We start from the raw sequence: 21,667 nt of genomic DNA on the forward strand, positions 1-21,667 counted from the left end.
TCTGTCATTTTACCTCCTGTTATTGACATTTAAATTTACTTAACAGCTTAGTCTTTTAATGGTTTTGTTTTTTATTGTTTGTATTATAATTCAGTCTGGTATTTTTCAAGTATTATCAGTTTTCCCAAAAACAATTCCCAGTACAAGATTTGTTATTTTTTTTTTTTTGTATAGCGATTTATAAAATAACATAACAAATTCACGTTACTTTAACCTAATTTTTTAATTCAATAAAATAAAAATCAACTTTCGAATACATTGTAAAGAATTTAAAACAAATAAAATGTTAACAAATAATACAGCTTACATCCTTTCTCGTTTGAACTGATAGATCATTTTGTTTACTTGTGCTCCCTGATTTATGCAAATAGCTAGTTTTTGGTCCAGATTAGGAGACATATAGCATCAACCAATAGATGTTACTTTGGACAACGTGTAGAAAGGGCTTAATATCGAGAGAAAACAAGACTGTTGTTCAAGACACTGGTCAGGCTGGTGCTAACGTAAGGGACGTAAACCTGGCCATTATCTAAATCCGATGAAAAGGATCTTCTGGCTTTAAAAATATTCATCTACAAAGAAATAAATGACTTAAACCGAGAGGGCGCCCTCGGTTGTTTCGAAGGGTGAACGGTGCTAGAAAAGATTCGAGGACTCTGCTCGGTGTTAGAAATTGGCGGGCGGCTGAACTTAACCGTTTAGACTGGTGGAAGCCGCTTTAGGACGGACCCAGTAAGATGGTCTCGGCAATTCAAGGAAAAAAGAATCATCTTCTTTATTTTTTAATTCAGTTTTGAAAGGATGTGACTGGTCTAAATAAGATGATAATGTGATATTGTGCAATGTAGTCGAAAGATATCCTATAACCTCTTGGTGCCCTTTCCAAGAAGCAGCGTAGTTCAATGCCGTGAAGCCCCATTTATCTTCCTTATCCTTATTTGCCCGCTGTTGTCGAAGAAGTTTCACTATTTCTAAGTGACCTCTGCTAGCACCACGGTGTAGAGCAGTCCTTCCTTTTATATCCGGCCTTAAACCTTCAACTCCTAACTCTAAAAGCAAAGCTACAACATCAGTGTGGCCTTCCCTGGACGCTAAGAACAAAGGAGTTTCCTGGATACGATTAACCATACTGCTAAGCCCACGTTCATTCTTAAGTAACATATACATTATTTCCAAATTCCCATTCAATGCAGCGTAATGTATCGGGAGATTTAGCAACTTATCTCCTCTGAATTTTTCAGCTCCGTGAGATAGGAGAATTTCTACACACCCCGTAGAATTGTCTCTAGATCCAATATGCAAAGGCGACATGAGGTACAAATTTAATGGACTAACATAATCACGATCTGCAAGCATTAAGACAATGTCTTTCTCACTTCGTTTTGATTTCTCGTGCTTTTCGCAAGCCAGATGTAGAGGCATACTGCCGTTTTTGTTACCAATAAAGTGGCCAATAGTAAAAGAAAGCAATAATTTGACCATATCTGAATGTCTTTCTCTAGCTGCGAAATGTAACGGCGTCATACCATCAATATCTACTGCTTGACTGTTTGCTCCTGCCTTCAATAAAATGTCCGCAACTGTCTTGTGACCTTCGATGGATACCAAATGTAGAGGCGTTCGGAGCTCATTAGTTTTGGCTTCTTTGTTAGCACCAAAATTTAGCAGCAACTTCACTATTTCTTCGGAACCACTTAAAGCTGCATAATGAAGTGGCGTATATCCATCTTTATCGGCATAATCTATGGCAGCTGGATGACGAAAAAGTAGTGATTGAGTTATTGAAAGTGAACCAAGTTTGCATGCGATGTGTAGGGGAGTGGTGCCATTGATAGCGGCAGAATCCTTATTGGCTCCCGAATCTATAAGCAAGTTCACAACATCGGCATGCCCCTCCTCGGAGGAGTAGTGGAGTGGTGTATACCCCCGTTCATCTCTAACTTCTAATGAAACTCCATATCTGACCAAAAGTCTAACAATTTCAGTGAGCCCAAGGTAGGAAGCAATGTGGAGTGCTGTCAATTTATGGATCTCTGTTGGTTTATACACTTTATTATGAGAGATAATGAACCTCACGTCCGAATTTGCATCTAAAAACGTTGTGAAATTCATACTAGCGGCTTTTCTCATGTATGCTTGAAGAATTATTTCCACCATAGTCACATTTTTCGACATTACGGCTGAAGATAAAGGAAGATTACCATGTACGTCTTTATTTTCTATATTTGCTCCAGATTTGATGAACAGTTCCACTGCTTCGAGGAACCGCATTCCGATGGCGTAGTTAAGTATAACAGTTGGATAAGATTCAAAATCTTCAGTCCTATTCAATAAAATGTTCAACAAATTGAACTTTTTTTTTGAAACTACATTGAAAAGAATTTTCGATCCTAAGAAACTTTTATCTTCAACTTTTGCTCCATATTTTAAAAGTAGTTTGATTAATTCTTCAGACGCGCTAAAGAAAGCTACATCTAGGGGTGTTTTTCCTTCTTCACTCATCATATTGGGATCAGCATTATTAGACAAAAGAAATTCAGTTAACTTAGTGCTATTTCTTTCTATTGCTAAATACAAAGCTGTAATATTATTACAACCTCTTCTGTTAATGTCATCTCCGTAATCTAACAAGGTCCTTATTACGTTTAAATTTAGATTATTAGCGGCCCGCTGAATAGGCGTATAGCAAATATAATCTTGGATTCCTAAACTAGCATTCTGGGATAGCAAGTAGCCAACGACAGAAACATAACCTCTTTCAGCAGCTTTATGCAGCGCAGTTTGGTCGTAGAGGTTTTGTGAATTCACATCAGCCCCGCGATCTATGAGAGTTTTTATCATTTTACTGTCAATACTTACCGCTGAATTAAGAGGTGAGTTCCCATTTGCGCCCTTCATATTAACATTCGTTCCAAGATCCAGAAGTTGGATAACCATTCCCAGATTTTTGCCTTTTATTGCGTGATGTATCGCTGCATCATCAAAAGTGTCTCTAATATCTATATTAGCATTCCATTCAAGGAGTAAATTAAAAATAGGTTTGTACCCCTTTCTAGCAGCAATATGAAGAGGCGTTTTACCAAACTCTCCCTGACTGTTGATAATAGCACCATGCTCCAGAAGTGTTTTAACAACATTCAGTTTATCATGAATTGTTGCGTAATGTATTGGAGCGTAATTAATCATGTCTCTTATATTTACACCTGCATTCCTTTCCAACAATAAATCAACAATTTTTTCGTAGCCCTTCCAGGCAGCTATATGCAACGGTGTTCTATCCGAATTTCCCATACTACTGATTTCAGCTCCGTGATCTAAAAGTTTCTTGAGAATATTTAATTTATCATATAACACTGCATAATGTATTGGAGAGTAATTATTATTATCTCTTATATCCACACTTGCATTTCTTTCCAATAGTAAATTAACAATATTTTCGTATCCCTCGATCGTAGCAATATGAAGAGGCGTGAATCCTACACTTCCCTTACCATTGATAGTACCACCACGATCTAAAAGTGCCTTGACAACTTTCAAGTTTCCATTATAAACAGCCTCGTGTAACGGAGCGTCATTATACATATCTCGTATATGGACACTTGCATTTCTCTCCAACAGTGCATTAATAATATTTTTGTAATTCTTTGATACTGCAATATGCAGCGGTGTTCTACTGGAATTTCCTTTAATATTCAATATATTAGCATCATGATCTAAAAGTGCCTTGACAACATTCAGATTCCCATTTGATACTGCATAATGTATTGGAACGTCGTCATACAAATCTCTAACATCCAGACTTGCATTCCTCTCCAAAAGTAAATTGATAATATTATCGTAACCCCTCGTAACAGCAATGTGCAGCGGTGTCCTACTGGAATTTCCTTTACTGTTGATTTTAGCACCATGGTCTAAAAGAGTTTGAACAAGGTTCATGTTATTGTTTAATACTGCATAATGTATTGGAGCGTTATTAATCATATCCTTTATATCCACGCTTGAATTCCTTGACAACAGTAAATGGACAATAGTTTCGTACCCGTACCTAGCAGCCAAATGAAGAGGTGTGGATCCGAAATTTCCCTTGCTATCGATAATCGCTCCATGATCAAGGAGTTTCTTAACTACGTTTAATTTATCATATAATACTGCATAATGTATTGGAGCGTAATTATGTGTATCTTTTAAATCCACACTAGCATTTCTCTGCAGTAGTAAATCAATAATATTTTCATAGCCATTCAAGACAGCTACATGCAGCAATGTTCTATTTGAATTCCCCTTAATATTGGTGATATTACCTTTTGTGTTGTTTATTGCTTTACTCTTCATGGCTTTACTCGCATTCTCTATACTTTTTTTATTTGCTGACATAAAATCAGCAACATTGTAATAGCACTTCCTAGCAGCAAGAGGGAGAGCTTTGAATCCAGAAGTTCTCTTTGAGTTTTTAATAACACTATCATCAAGAAGTTTCTTAACAAGATTCACATTCCCCTGGTATGCGGCATAATGTATCGGTGAGTCATTATTAGCGTCTCTTACGTATTGACTCGCATCCCTCAGCAACAGTAAATCGACAATATTTTCGTAGCCCTTCGATGCAGCAATATGCAACGGTGTCCTACTGGAATTTCCTTTACTGTTGATTTCAGCGCCATGGTCTAGCAGTGCCTTAACAATATTCAGATGCCCATTAGAAACTGCATTATGTATTGGAGCGTCATTATACATATCTCTGATGTCTACACTTGCATTTCTCTCCAACAGTGAGTTAACAATAGTTTCATAGCCCTTCCTCGCAGCAATATGAAGTGGCGTAAATCCGAAATTTCCTCTGCTGTTGATTTTAGCGCCGTGTTCAAGAAATTTCATAATTTCTGTAAGGTTTCCGGTTTCCATGGCCACATATAGAGGAATATTATCATTCTCCTCAGAGTTTCTTCTAAACCTATTAACAAGTCTCTTTCTTTTGTCAACTATAACTTTAATATCGGAGTCAAATACTGCTGCATCTCGTAAGATATCCCCTGCACCAGATGAAGGTTCTACATCTTCCTCTTTCACCTCCTGAAATCATAAATAAACAAATTAATAGTGACAATATATTTTCTATACTTACTTTCATATATAACTATTAGTGTTGGTGTAGCGCTTGGGAGAACATCCGTTCTCGATGATAATATCCAATGTATTATTGAAAATAACATTTGTATGTATAATGTGTTGAGAATTAAGATTTAAATCATTAATAGTAACAATTGTTTCTATGATGACTTTCCAATATTTATGAGTACAGATGGTCTAACATATTCGCCTTGAATTCTTAAAGTTGTGACTAGAGACCGAAAATTTGTGCAGTAAAAACCTAAAATATGTAAAATGTGGAGTAAAACTCAAAACATGTATAAAACACAGAAATCCTGCAATAATAAACTTTATTATTTAATTTTTATAATATCAATACATGACCAGCTTACCTAACCTAGTTCGAACCAGATTAAATTCGCTAAATGCTCTCTACATTTATGCAAACATGCATAAAAACTAAAATACTCTGACAAAAAAACAACAGAATATTGACCATATTGAAAAGCTAAAAAAACGTTAACTGTATGAAATGATTTTATATTCCTATTATGAAGACTTGACTTACTTCAAATGTTTCAACTCAATTTTAAGTTTTAAATAAAATATGTAAAGAGTATTTAAAAATATATTTCTAAGCAAAATACCGTTTCTAACTTTCCCTAAAGTTATAGTAAGATCCCTAACCTTCATCACGAAATCAAGTAATTACATCGCTCCACTGAGGTAATTCTTTCCGCTTCAAACTCATTTTATAAATATAATTTAAAGGAATAACTTTATAAACTGTTAAATTGTGCCTTGGCTGCAATTATCAAATAGTATACTGCATGGCAGTGTCTCCGACGATTGATGCAAACACTAAAAATGTGCGACAGTTCTCTATCTGGGTGTGTAACAGTTAACATGAAAATTGCTTTCAATCCTCGACCTTGTACGACAAAACTGTGATTAAAATAAATGCTGTAATGATTGCAACTTTCATACAGTTTACACCACGTTACACTGCGACAGTGACAATGGCTGAAAACTGATGCATGAAACAAGTTTTTTTTTTCAAAAATAAATAATAAATTCTACTCTTGTGCTCAAGTCGAATGAAGTACTTGATTATTTTTAAACTAATCAAAGGAACATTACTCTGATAAAATGGGGAAAATAGAAATGTGAGAACTGAGTACTTTATTTATTCGTCAATCATCTACTTGAATACTGATTCTCGGAATGCGGGCATTAGTTAAAGCATTGGCGGGTGGTTGTCGGATAAAATGTTCATTTTAATGACTATTTATTGGTTCAGACAATCGGCAGCAATGGGTGTAATTATATTTTATGGTCTTGAAGTTAGTCACAATTAGGGGTGGAAATTACGTCGAACCAATTATAAATATGAAACCTTTTGGAACTGTTATCAGAGGCACACTGATCTGGGCCAAATCCAACTGTATATAAGCAGAGTGGGTCAAAACTTATTTATAAATAATACAGACTAATTTTTTAAGGATACAATATTTAGTTATTAATGATTCATCAATAAATAAACATCGTATCCATGACACTTTATTTATTTATTAATAACTAATTTTTGGTTAGCTCTGTATTTGAGTGTATGGGATTCAAAATTTGAGTCGAATTTAAGTTGAGACATGCAGTTTGAAAATCTAAGCTTCTGGTCAAACATTATTGATTGTTGGTTTTTTTTGCCTCAATTTCTTTTTGTTTTCTTTAAATTTTCCCTTGTCCATTTCTAACATACGAGAAAGGGAGGAGTTATCTACCGGTAATCTGTCTATTTTAACCAGGATAGAAAGTTCAAGTTTTCATTCCGTGGGACCACCACGAAATAATAGTCAACTCCCATGTCGGAATCAAACCGGCTTTCAGTAACGAAGCAGCCAAGGTTACCGCCTTAACTCCCTCGGCCACAAACGGCCCTCCATAGACCTATACAGCCAGAGTAGCAATGTCAAGATTCATTTCTAAGCGCCGCCCTAAAGTAAATATTGTCTGACCTAGGTGGGAATCGAACCCACGAACCATCTAATGCAAACACGTGCTCTGGGACCCTCGCTCCAAACACTCAACTAACAAACCCTCCCATTGAACAAGGTTATTGTGCTCAAAATTGCTTATAAGCGCTATTTAGAGGGCTTTGTATCCAAAAATGTTTAAAGAAAAGACAAATATCTGGAAAACTACCCAGGCCTCCAGTACGTTGAGATATCTAGTCAAAAATGTAGGAAAATTTCAGATTTTGTATTCGTACTGATGTTTTTACGTGTCGATAGCTATCTAGCTGAGAAATTAAAACTTATATCCGTCGGTGGCAACACAATAAACCTCCTGGAAGCAGGTGAAGTCTTTTCCTTCAAGTAACTTCATCAATTCTTCTTTGACCCTGTGGAGCCGGCGTGTTACAAGGAGGGAGTTGTTGGGGCATTTCCCCAGCATGAGCTGGTGTTTCAGACTCTCTGCCGCATTAGCGAATGCGACAAATTAGATTTTAATTATATAAATAAATTAATATATTTATTGAAATAGTCGATAGTTCACTTTCTAATGACATTAATATTCTAAAGTTTTAATATGGTATTATTTTTTAACTTTTATTAGTTAATTAGTGATATTTTATAATACAATTAGTGTTAGTTACGTTATTAGTAGTAGTAGTAGATATTTGACAGATATGTACTTACAGAGAGAGCGAAGTTATTTATAGTGAAGAGTAAAAGATAGACCAGAGAGTAGGACATGACCTGAAGCAAGATGTTCTTAGTAAAGAATACTGCAGCAGATTTTATACCTACACCGGCCATTCCACTTCTGCTAAGTCAAGGACAACTGGATGGGTGTCGTCATTTCTTATTTTTACAAGGAATTACTTACGTATGTATAAGGAAATAATCGAAACAAAATTCCTTTTCCTCAACCATCATCTCGAACAGCACCTCGTCTACAGATTTAAAACAACTAGATTTATATTGTTGGGGCGAGGAGATTTGCAATTGAAAATTGCCAGTATCTCCCACATTGAAAATTAACACTGGTTCGATAAATTTAGAGCAGGCAAAAAAACAAATCAGGGATTATAGGTGAGACATTTAAAGCAAAATATCATCAACACAAGATATAATAACTAAAAAGACATAAGTAAATTAAATTTTTCTATTATTAAATAAACTACCATAAATTTACAGTTTTAAAGTAAATCAAAATACTAGATATGCAACTAAAAATATATATCACTTTTATCTCGGATTAAACATATGGAAAACAGTACACATGATTTTAGGAATTATTAAAATCTTTAAGTATCTCTTGTCTTATTAACACTTATGAATATGAGCGTAGGCAGAGGGTAACAGTGGGGGAGGCACGGGTCGTCCCTAGATTTTTGGGATCCAAACACGGATTATTTGATTCACAGTTCTTTATGGAAATAAGCTATAATCAGGAAAGCAATGACGGAGAACGATGGTGGCAACTAAAAAATCATTAGAGATAACAAATGCAAAACTGGCTTATATTTTCATTGTGCTAGCCATTGGTCAAACCTAGTTGTTAATGAATATACTCAGTTGTTTCACTTCCAATAATTTATTGTGATTATAGGTAATAAAAATTCAAAAAGTAATGATTGAATAATGGCGGGAGTATTTCTTGCAATGCGGATTAGTTATCTTTTTCTTGTCCTAAGTTTCGGTATGGAATATATATATATATGTATGTATGTTTGTACGTATGTTTGTGTAATGGGTTGAGGCCTGCTTCCCCCTTGGCGAAATCCTGCCTACGCCCATGCTTATGAAGGTTTTTATTTTTCTGAACTGAACCCGTAGAATGTTGAATGGTAATTTTTAGCAGAATAGAAATATAAAATTATTGAAATATGTGATCATAAAAAGTCAACAGCACTACGACTAGAACCAAAATGTCTTGAGTGTCTAACATTTCAAAGAACTGCTATATTGAAATGTCTCTTTTGAACCCTAACTCCTGCAGCTGGTACTAGAACGAATCTCGGATTAGTTTAAGAGGAAATTTAGACAGATGACTAGGCTCCGCCCCTCTTTGAAGTGTGAGAAAATAAGATGAAATAGTTATAATTTAATTTAATTTTCTTTTTTAATGATTTATTTAAGCTCCTTTATAAATAGGGATTGTTGCTGGATATTGAGCCTTGGCAACACTTCTTCCCCTCACACTGTAATGCCTCCAGGCTGATGCATCCTTCACTTTCTCTCTGGACTCCCGCTCTGGTATTGTAGGCCACCATAGCAAGAAAGTGGCAAGGAATCACTCTTCTTCAGATACTCTCTGAAACTTATTGAATACAAGCTTCCAGAGGGCAAGATCAAGGACTGGTGCCTGAGGCCACCATCTCTCTATGGAAGCTTCTAGATACCTATAATCTTCATACATCCATGCAGGAGCTTCTTAGGACAGAATGTATATGTTTCTCAGAGCATATGTTTCGTATCACTGTAGCTGCAGCCACACACTTGGACACCTAACGATGTCGAAGACAAAGGATCTGTCAAAGAGCAGGAGCACCACATATAGCTGTGCCATCTCCTTTACATTTCTATAAAACATTAATAGGGCATCAGTAGCTCCTCTGCTGTTGGATGAACTATATTACTGTATATGGTTTGCTAGATTAAAAACAGATAATAAATTGGTCATCATGTTCTCCAGGACCTTGCTCATAACAGGGAGGAGACAAGTAGGTCTAATTCTGAGACTAAAAATGCTCTTTAACATCAGGGAAACTATTCCTCCAGATTGCTTCATCTATAGTATCAAGTCCTGTAGCATGATTAGGCTTTTGTCTATCACAAATTTGACATCTTCATTGTTCTTAGGGTCAGGCCTGGTGTATATTGCTTCAGTGAATAAATTTGTCAATTCCAAGATAGTTGCCTAGACATCTTAACATATCTAAACAAAGGTCAACTTGCCCAGTGGCACTCTATACAAAACACTCCAAGGAATCTTTGAACACTTAACCATAAAATCGTCTACTTCGTTCGTATCCACCTCTTCTCATTCTTGATTCTTCACCATCATCATGGGTGCTACAACTCATCGCTGAGTCTTGGCCTCCTCAATTAGTCTCACCCATAGATCTCTCTCTCTTGCTGCTGTTCTCCAGTCAGCCAGTCTCATTCTCAATTAGCTTTCTTATTCCCTGCATTTGTTAATAGAGTATGCATCTGAAGGCACTCTAATAATTTCTTTAGGTGATGTCACCCTTGTCAATGTCATGTGGGAACATCATTTTTCTTTTATCATATCAAAAACAGTTGTTGCACATTTGTCAGAATTATATTTAGAATTGAGGGTCCAATCAACAATTCATCATCACCTATTACAACATCAATCTCATTGATTTCTGGTGATGAAATCAGTTAACATCATGCCACTTCTGTCCATAGTGTCAGGATTTCTGACAAATAAATAAATTTAATGAACAGACAACAATTAACACAAAAGAGATAATTATATTTTATTAATAATTTGTACAAACATTATATAATACAAACTTCACATTACAATCACAAATAAAAAATCTGCTAAATTAAATTTATTCAGCTCCCTCGATTGCAACTTCAGTGACAGTGGGAGCAAAGATAGGACCTTGTCTAACATAATCAATGATGGCTTCATAATTGTGGGGTTCCAATATGGCATCTGCTGTATCAGTTTCGATAATGGCTTTTAGTATATTGTATTTCATATGATGTCCCTCTAAATCTGTTTCTGTCCTTCTATCCAGCAAGAAATCCATCAGGCCTGAACAAAGAAGCAAGAATCATTGAGAAAAAAATAAATAAGTGAATTCAATAATAATAATAGACCAACATAAAATTATAAATGCAATAACAGCTATAGACGGGCCGCCCGTAGCTCAGTGATTAAGACACAGTCTTGACGTCTATTGGCGGTGCCGGTTCGAATCCGGCCTGGGACGTTGACTTTTTTCATTGAGTGGCGGTCCCACAAAATGAAGAACTTTGACCCCAACCATGGTTAGGCAGTATAGGACTGGGACTGGAAGTCTTGGCCGAAAAAAAACAAAAAAAAAAAAAACATCTATAGACCATAAGATGAGTAAATAATAAAGTATCAATGCTTGATATTTCATAAATTGAAAAATAAAACATTTGATAGATGGATGATTGACCATGTGTGATAATAGAAGGAAGATGGTTCGTATGCAGTCAAAGATAAAACCTCAAATAGTCATAAAACCAGTCAACATTTCCCCCCACATTGCAGGGCTTTATCTAGGGCTAAAAAGGATATAAACACTAAAATGAGGTAAAAAGTTTATTAGCCGTATCTTCGTATGAGGTTGTAGTTTTCATGATATTTGTATATAAACGTGAATTTTGCACATAAAATTTAGTCCAAATCAATTGATTTTAGAAAATATCATGAAAACTACAACCCTTACGAAGAAACGTGTAATAAACTACGTTATAGCACATTAAACTAGATTTAATTTGAGTGCTTGCAGGCATCTGTACATCTAATACTTCCTGAGATATTGTTTTTTGTCCAACAAATTGGACAAATCCAAAAAATTTGTTCAAACAACTAGAGATCAACATTATGTAAATTTATTTTAGCAAATCTCATAAAAACTACTATTCAAGTAGTTTTACAAAGATAAATGAAATAAACTAAACTGTAAAAATTGAAACTAAATAAACACATACGTAACATCAAAAAAATTCAAAACCAGATTATTTCGCCCTGAAAATAACTAGAAAAAAAATTAAAATACAAAGGTAACAGTGCTGGCATATCACATTATAACAAAATTGCAGAACAGTAGTAGAACAGAGAATTTAAAGAGATAACGTTAGTAACAAGAGTAAAGTGTGATAGTGAAAATGAAATATAAAAGTAAAGCAACTAATTTATGAAAAAATATTTAATGTGGATATATAGGACTATATAACTGGAAAAGTAAAAATGAAAAAGAGATATTTTGTATTTCACAAAAAAAAATAATGGTGAGATTTCAGATGGATCTCATTCTAGTTTGAATATTGACTAGAACATAAATTAATATCAGGTTAAACATTTTTTTTTGAGTTGTTGCTGAAAATTCATCAGCATCAGAGATAACAGAAAATTCAGCAAGCTACAATAAAAAATAATAATAATTACTAACAGTAAAGAACACTTACCCTCAAAACAATTTATTTTGTATTGGCCCCACCTCTGATTGGCCATATTCAAGAGAACCAAATAAGCAGCTGCCTTGAGATCGGGGAACGGTTGCCGAGCGATGGTTACCAGCATGCTCATCCCTGAGGTACCAAGCTGGTTGAACCAAGCCTCATTCACCCTTGTGATTTCATTTGTTATTCTATCAGTCTGTCCAATCAGAGAAAAATAAACAACATGTACAAAACAAATGATAATAAATTTATATTCTAAAAGATAATTAAAACTTCATAGTTACCTCGACATGGATAATATTGGCTAAAACATGAACAGCCCTAATCCTCCACTCAGTGGGCAGCTTTGACATAGCTTCATGCAGCCGGCCCATGATGTGTCTCATATATTTTTCATCTAAATCAAGTAGAAATAATAAAATGATAAACGTATTCAATAAATTGTATTCTATTTCATTATCCTTAACTATATAATACTAATGATGTACAAAAAGTTGTCAAACAAATTTATTTCATTACATCACTTAATTTACAAACTTTAAGGTCTCCTCGAATCCAACAAAGGGATCTTTAAAAATTATTCTGTCTTTGTTATCATTCTTATAAATATCTCGATCAAAACTACCAAACTGTGTTGGGATAAAAGTTTAGGAGCAAGCAAAGGCTACTTCGGTCGTTAAGAAAGATAAAAATTGATACTTCAAAAAAAAAAAAGATAACTATTGAAAATATCGCTCACTTGAAAGAAGTCCCACAACATGATAATTTTTTTTAATGTAAAACTTCTATTCCTTTGAGAAAAAATGTCAAACTTTTAGTTTCAATATTTACCGTAATAAAAATTAATTTATAGTTTAGCTTCTAAAACTAAAATGTTCCAGATTCATGACCAAAAATTCAAGAAATATAAAAATAAAATTTTTTAAACAAAAAAGGTAAGCAGAAATGATAAAGAAACTTTTCTATGAGATATTTTATCAGAGAATTTAGATATTATAGGCAAATTTCAAACGCTTAAAATCCCAATTTTAAGTATTGTGGCACTCTTCTTCTAAATGAACAATATTTGTTATAATACATTAATAGTTTTAGAAATTAAAATATTTGTCTCTAATACACTAAATGTCTACTATCGCCCACTATCTGATGGGTTTTTTTTTACCGAATTTGTGCAGCAGCAATAAAATATGGCAATTTAACCACTAATTGTTAAAATTAAAAGGTCATAGTGAACATACTACACATGAATACAATTTATGAGTTATACCATATCCTCAGCTATAGTTGACATAAAGTATTTAAGGAAACCTGTAGGTAATATGGACCGGCGTTACTTGATGAATTTTAAAAGCCTTTGTCATTGGAAGCTTAAACAGGGTGGTTACTAAGAAAAAGAATTTAGGAAGGACAGTATTACTATGAAACAAGATACATATCAATTTTCCTGTATTTAATAACACATTACAATTAAATTATATGTATGATGATATATTTACTCCATTTCCCATCCTCCTTTTCAATTCATAACATTGCTTATTGTCTAATGATAAATTTTCAGAGTTGCTGCCAAAGCAATTTTTACAACTTAAGAAACTTAATGAATTTTATACAATTTAAATGGTAAAAAAAAAAAATATGAAAGACATAATGAGGTTTTCCTGCTCACTTTTATAAAATTAATTTAAATTCTCAAAAAAGCAACTAGACCCTGTCAAGGATGAATTTTCATGAAAGCATACCAGTTCCAACTGCTAAATATAAAAAATAACTAAACTATTGAGCCATCCACAGGCTCTTTATGATTTATAGGAAAGCATCCAATGGGAACACTGCCGTGAATACCACACCGTCACCAAAGAGTTAAACAAATTTAAATTCTAATAAATATTTAATATTTAATAAAATTCCTTTTAGTAGTCTGCACCTTGCCTTTGAAGGACAGCCTTCCCTTCAGGAGTATACGCAATGAGGCCAATCAGTTCTAGGGCTGGAATATAAATGTTCAGGTCAGTTTCATCAACTGCGCTGAATCCACATCGTAATATATCTCCATGATTAGATAAAAGTTTATCAGGAAACGCCTGTGCCACAAGTCCAAAGAATTTAGATAAACCTGAGAATAGAAATATACATATATAGTCACTAAATATTTACTTTTTTTAATATTAACAAAAGTTTATAATACAATTTATAATTTTCTTGCATCAACAAAACAAAGTAAACAGATTTTTTTTTTTTTTTAGAGTAAAATACTTCTTATAAAAGGAGCTAATTGATCTTGCCTACACCAAAATTGATAAGCTGACCTTAATCAACTAGAATAAACATACCAATCAGTTGTATAAAGATCTTTCAATAGTTAATTCATTTTTATAATATTATTAAATATGCATGGTAGTAATGGCTAGAAGAAACTCTACTCTGAAGGTTAATGGGTGGAAGAAGAAATATTATTATATAACATAATCATCTTCACCTTTAACAAATCATATAAGACGATCAAGTTCATTATTAATTTCTCACCTTTTCCTGGCTGTTAGGTGTTCTCATTAATAGGGAAGCAACACATGCTTGTGTTACAATCCACTACTGGAGTCACAACAATCAACATTATTACATATTGAAGGTTGAAACGTATCTATTACTTTTTTTACTTGTATAAGTTATACAGTGTGGTAATATAAAATTTTATATTCTTAATAGGGATATTCATATATTCATGTATACTGTTTGTAATAAAAGAATCAAGAGTGCTATTTATAACATAAGATTAGGAGCAGGCTTTGAGGACCTGTCATAAGCAACAAGTCTTATCATAATACCATACACTATCTAACTACGATTTTTATAAATGATGAAGCAATAAGCTCTGGTATGAAAGATTGCGTGAAAGGTTTCAAAATCAATGGCACACTGAATTCAAAACTAAACCATATCTCTTTCTTCAGTTAAAATAATCTTAGAAAACTTAGGAAGCAAAGAATCTAGTCATGGATTTAGATATCTTTGGTAGACTAGACGTTTCAATGTCTCATCCTGTCAGTGCGTAGCACAAGATAAGCTGAATGCTACTTGATGCTCTGCCTGTGACTGTCATGGGATAACCTCCAAATATTAGAAATAAATAATATAAGTTAATTTCATTAATTCATTTTTGGTAATCTTAAATTTATTATGACAAATTATGATAAAAAAAACTCCAAACAAGAGATAAGAAATTCCTAACCTTTTGTCAATGGGGCTAAAGTTGGCAATGACAATTTTTCATACCTGCCTTATTTTTTTATGCTTACTATCAGAGGGTTATGTATGTTCCAATTTTCAAGGTATCCAAAATAAATATAATATTTCAAGACACGTTAATTAAAATTATATATATTACATTTAAATTAAGAATACCAGGAAATATAAGTGTTGATATAGCAGGACAATCATTATATGACGCCAGTTGAAGAACAAGGTTCTTGATCACATTATGGCGACTAAGAAAATCAAAACCATGGTCAGTTATAGCCAATTTTGTACAGACTTCAAGTAAGGCAAGCATCGATAATACATCATCACTGCTGAGGAAGGTTGACAGTCTATCGAGTAATCCTTCATTTTCGAGAAATTTCAGTGATTCTATTGAACTGACACCAATATCAATAAGAACCTAAAATACAAAAAATAAAAATATAATTACCATCTACAAATATGTTTAAATTCAAAAAATATTTAGAAAAAAAAAAATTAATGCATGTTTTATCAACATCATTTATTTAAATGTTTTTTATATTTTCCCCAAATATAATTAACTTTTAAACTGTATCGAAGATTAATTCATAATGAGAGATTCTATCTCGTTTTATAGTTTAGAAAATTATTCATTTTTACTAGTTAGCTTTGTTCGGGCTGCTATTATTGCCCAATAAATCAATATTTTCCAACAATTTGGTGGATATTTAAAATCAAATTCATCGCAGATTATGAAAGTTGTGGCAAAAGTTGAAAAATATCCCGTTACAGTAGAGATATTAGGAATTTATGGGAATTAAAAAGGCTTTCAAAGGAAATTCTTTAAAAAATCATATCTAGGTAACTGATTGATATAAGAAAGTGAGATTGATGCACTTAAATTAAAAGGTATAAGGCATTTTTAGTAAACTATTCTACCTTGATTTGATAGGTAATCAAATTTCATGAAAAACAAAAAAAATCAGATCCATACTAACAGCGATATATGGCTTAATACTCATGTTTTTACTTTCCTTACCACCCCTTTTTAATTTTAATGGAAGACTTTTCCTTATAAAAAAGCCAAATACATTAAAAGTTTTTTATAAAAAACAAGTAATTATGTTCTCTTCTTAAACAATGGTATAACTAACCAATCAATAGTGGATCATGAACTGTTAACAGGTAATGGCTGAACTATACTTCCTCGATTTATTCAATAAAAAGTATTTAATGAAAGCTAAATTGAAAGACTTCAATTTATATCAATAATTGATGAATTATTTTTATAAGACAATATTCATCAGTACTGAGTAAGAATTAAATTTCTGGTGCCTAATGCAATGGATCTGTCCAGTTTAGAGCCCTTTATTGAAAAAGAGGCATTTGAAAGGCAATTAAATTCTCAACAAAACAATAGTACATTGAATTTTTTACCCCTTCAAGAAGTATTTTGCTCTATTTCTCATAGAAACCTATTGGAAAACTATTCACTTTTGTTTATAGTCTGGTAAGTCAATTCATAAATTTTTTTTTTAGGTTAATAAACTTCCAATTGAATGTAATTTATATTAAATAAAAAAATTTTTTTTTTATGCATTCACTTTTGGTTTATTAATTCAAAAAATCTGTATCTCTAAGAACACTGCAGATGCTCGTTCAAAGAAAGTAAATTATCAAGTACATACAACAAACTAAAAAATAAAATATTTATCAGAAAAATATAAGTGAAGATACAGCAAAGAATTGTTGTACTAGTTTTAGCAACCAAAGTGGTAATAAAGGCTGAGCGAGTGAACATAGCAGATATATATGAGGGTTTTTTTAACCTATCATATATACAATCTTAACTCAATTAATTTGTAAATATTTTATTTTAAAAATACATAAAAATGTAATATAATGCTACGATAAAATTCATATTTTTTAATAAATGTATGTTTAGTATTAAATTTTATAGATAACAAGTGAATAAATGAGTTATAAATATGAACTAACTCACTTCAAAAACTCGAATAGCATAGATATTATTGTTTCCAACATTATTTATCAATTGCCTAATTATAGCAGGTTGGCAAATCGATTGGAGGCCATTTTTAGTTTTACCAAGATTTATAAAAAAATCAACAGCACGGCATCCAACAGAGGTATCCTCATCACATAGACATGTGGCAGCTGAAGGAAGGAGATCAGATTCCTGATGGATTAGCGCCATCATAGCATCACTTCCGACACATCTTATTAACTAAAACAGAAAGATTTGTCCTGCAGCTCAAAAAATGATCAACCAATGAGAACTAAATCATTAAGAATGCTATCAAAACTTAAATGAGTTAGTCGATAGTTCAAACAATGTTGCTTATTTAGTAAGAACAAAGTGAAGAGAAATATTAATTTAAAGCTTTAACTACATTTAGTTTCTAAACGTCACAAATTTACAATTTAAAGAGGAGTTGGCGTGAAATATGAAAAAATAGACAAAATATTTAAGCAGTTAAAATTGTATAAAGCATAAAAATATTGATACATATTTAGAAAAAAATGATAATTTCTTTAGAACTAAACCTAGTTCAATAAAAAAAATAAGGAAGTGCATTTTGAAATACCTCTTTAAGAACTGTCTCCTTTACTTCTTTATATGGGTGAGTCAGAGCTCGATTCAGCGATGTGCCATACTGACTCAATAAGTGGGATGCAGAAAGTGAAGGTAAAAATAACTTTAAAACATCGCATGTTATCAATATTTGGTTCCTACAAAATATTAAATAAATATCAATATAAAAGAATTATTTAATTAAGCAAATTTTCAATTATCCTGCCTTAGTACATACAGTAATAATGTTCTCTTAATTCCTGTTTGTTCAAGACAAACACACTCATACAGATTCGTCATATGATCTTATCATAAAGATTAAAATAACATGTGCCCCCTTCATCATAAGGTTTTTATTTTAAATTCTACCAATTTATTAGTTAACCCGTATTCGTAGATTTCAAGCCTTAACAAGAATGCTCAATATCCGATCAGTAGACAGCTAATCCTTTCAAATTTAATGATTAAAATGATTAATTTCAAAAAATCTCAGTAGTATTTTTTAATGTAATTTATGTCCCTCATTTTTACTTTCACTTTTCTTTTTATAGAATATAAAATATGGGAAAGTGCTAAATTTCAAATTCTAGTTTTCAACGGAAATACATGTATACAAAGAAATGTAAGTTACAACCTGGGCACTGTTTCATAATGAAAGATAATAGTATTAGTTCATAGTACAAATGTAGAAACTAATGTGGAAATAATACTAATACTTATTTTTTACATGTCAATTGTACTTATTTTTTACAAGTCTGAATAATTGAATTAAGATAAATCTACAAGACTAATAGTATTAGTTGGTACTTTATTATGAAACAGGCTCCTGGTCTCTCTAAATAGTCTGTCTGTGTGTCTGAACAACCTAGCTCAAAAATTAAAAGTTGTACGAAACTGAAATTACATATTTAAGGCTGGTATATGCCAAGGATGCAACTTTTTTGATAAAATCAATTGACTGGAAGTTCCACTTCATAGAATCGATTTTTCACATGTTTTTCGATTTTCTAGAAATCAACTTTAACAATTTTGATTAAACTTACCATGTCAATCTACAATTAAATGGTCTTTAATATCAGCTAGATCTTATTCTCATTGAAATAGTTTAACGGGACTTCAATAACAAATTTTTAAAAAATCTTCCAGTAAAATACATAAGTGTGCGTAAGCCATCACAACACCACCTAGATCCTGTACATCACCTTAAAATGCCACAAGGCAAACAAAGAAATTACTAACTAAGAGATATACATATTCCTACCTACATGTATGTATTCAATTACTTATTTCGTCAGGGGGGTATGAAAAAAAAAAATCCAGTAAAATATCTTAAATTTTGTTAATTTGAAAAAAACAAAACAATCAGAACAGATTGTTAATAATAATATACAATAGAAAAATACAATATAATAAGAAATTAAATGAATAAATAAAGGAGGAAAAATAGAAATATCCAATTTTAATTTGAAAAGCCATGACCACTTGATTTTTCCAGATTGCATTACAGCTTTATTATCTTTTGTTAAACTGTTGTATCCTTTGCAGAAACAAAATTTATATTCATTATTCTCCTCTCTATAGGTCCTAAAATATGAATAACAGAAAAATAAAATTTTTGTTTATAATTTTTGCCTTGGTTCTTTCTTTTGAAAAATTAGAAAAATGGAATAAACATAAGCGCTCCAATCTACACAAAATTTAGGGATGTACGTAAGTAAGTGAAAGTTGTGACTCAGGTACTACACCAGATTTTTGATCACTCTTAAGATTTCTTGAAAATTACTATAGGATTCATTAAAACACGATCAACAGATTATTTAAACAAGAGGATTTATATTTAGTGTTTTAGATGCATGACCTTGTCTTCATGTATCATGAAATACTAGTAAGTTTACTTAATAATTCCAAATTTTCTTAACCCAACATATTTGTAATCCCTGAACCAAGAAGATTTATTTCATCTCCCATTCCAAGTACTTCTCCATTGTCTCTCTATAAAATTCATATTAATAGAATAAAATTGAAAAGGATACAATGAAATTTAATAAAATAACTGTAGGAAATTAGATGTCTTACAGAAATTTACTTCAGTGGGTAACAATCTCTCTACTTTAAGACATTACTGTAAATGACAATTCAATATTAAGAAAAAACAAAGCTGAATTGTCAGAAAAAAGCTTTAAGGCCACTTATTAGTTACTAGTAAGTCTGCAAGCCTGATATGTGATAATGGTAGTCATACAAACTTCTAAGGAATCCTCACAAGAACATCAATAAATGAACTACTTTGTTTGGTAGGTTGATTAAATATTTTCTTTTCATTTCTGCAGCCTTTCATTACTTTTAAGCAGCAGGATCTTCATTTTGATACATTTTTCAATATAATTAATTTAGGGGCACTTTCTCTTCAATCCATTTAATTTCAGTAGTATTATACAAGTGTACTCCATGACAGAAGGGCATTTACTCACTTACACAAAATGAGTTACTGTTCAGGATTATAAATATACTATTATTATTATTATTGCTTTAATTGGATCATATCAGTTGACTTCCCTCGCTAAACTCAAAAGAATTGAACTCTCAATGGATCCTTTTCAATTGAGGTTAGGCATAAATACAAATCTCTAAATGAAGACAGATTATAAGAAAACAATGGTCAACCATTTTATCATTATCCATAAGCAAGTCCAAGCCCACATGTCACAATGGAGTGACGGTTGTGAGCTAGTTCCAATATTTTACTTATATTTACTCAGCATGATTATGGACTAGTTAAAACAGGTACCTGTGTTACTCTCTATTGCATTGTTATGTTTTTTCACCTTCAATTATAACAAACTCTTTATCGCTTTATGTGTGAAACCTCTTCTCTTATCAAAGTATAATGAGATGCATTACCAATACAGATAAACTTTATTTTCTTTTACAACCACAGTACCCAAAAATTATTTAAATACGTAACAATAGTATATTATCCAATTGAGGGTAAGTTAAATTGTATTCAATGATAATAAATCATAATCACAAAGGTCTTCAAGAAAGGCTGGAATCAATTATGAATCAATATATCTGCACAACACACATTAAAATTTAAGTAATAAATAACCACACTATTCAACAACTTTAAAATAGGTACTAGTAATATTTGTATAGGTCTTTCCATTTTCTTGAAGGTGGCTGAGTTTAAAAAGTTAAATTATGAGTCTTTACAAAGAAAGATTATTTTAGATAAACAATAATCCTGCTCTTTATTTAAAAGTTTCTCAATACATCAGTGATCAATAATGTTCCTTTTTATTTTAATAAAAAATTAACCACCAATTTTTGAATTTTGGATCATTATTTACAGCTGATAACACTAATACCTGTTGGAAGAATTGAGACAGTCAAATAAGTAGTTTAGTTGTGATTCTCTAGCTAAGTCGACGAGTTGATGAGAATTAAGTCCAGTTAATGCCACTTTTAGATCAGACAAATTGGATTCAACTTCAACATCATTTCTTATGTTGTTAATGAAATTTCGAACATTCGCGTTTATCCCACTCATGGTGACTGACAGTTCCTAACAACA

General features: G+C 32.3%; 2 protein-coding genes across 2 annotated transcripts; both read right to left on the reverse strand.

Annotated features, from left to right (window-relative positions):
• Positions 1-388: 388 nt before the first annotated feature.
• Positions 389-8,176, reverse strand: LOC106679513 (serine/threonine-protein phosphatase 6 regulatory ankyrin repeat subunit B). Its single transcript, XM_014418724.3, has 2 exons — positions 7,785-8,176; positions 389-5,070 (listed from the first exon to the last, which is right to left on the reverse strand). The coding sequence occupies exons 1-2, from the start codon at positions 7,902-7,904 to the stop codon at positions 691-693; spliced, it is 4,500 nt and encodes a 1,499-aa protein (XP_014274210.1). The 5' UTR covers positions 7,905-8,176; the 3' UTR covers positions 389-690.
• A 2,396-nt stretch (positions 8,177-10,572) lies between these two features.
• LOC106679516 (26S proteasome non-ATPase regulatory subunit 5) lies at positions 10,573-21,667 on the reverse strand. The gene is made up of 8 exons (XM_014418729.3): positions 21,462-21,667; positions 18,107-18,251; positions 17,503-17,745; positions 15,684-15,939; positions 14,209-14,397; positions 12,569-12,681; positions 12,291-12,480; positions 10,573-10,884 (listed from the first exon to the last, which is right to left on the reverse strand). The coding sequence occupies exons 1-8, from the start codon at positions 21,641-21,643 to the stop codon at positions 10,676-10,678; spliced, it is 1,527 nt and encodes a 508-aa protein (XP_014274215.1). The 5' UTR covers positions 21,644-21,667; the 3' UTR covers positions 10,573-10,675.

This window comes from Halyomorpha halys, unplaced genomic scaffold (assembly GCF_000696795.3).
Source record: "Halyomorpha halys isolate HHAL.00 unplaced genomic scaffold, Hhal_1.1 Scaffold207.1, whole genome shotgun sequence".
Lineage (NCBI taxonomy): Eukaryota > Metazoa > Arthropoda > Insecta > Hemiptera > Pentatomidae > Halyomorpha > Halyomorpha halys.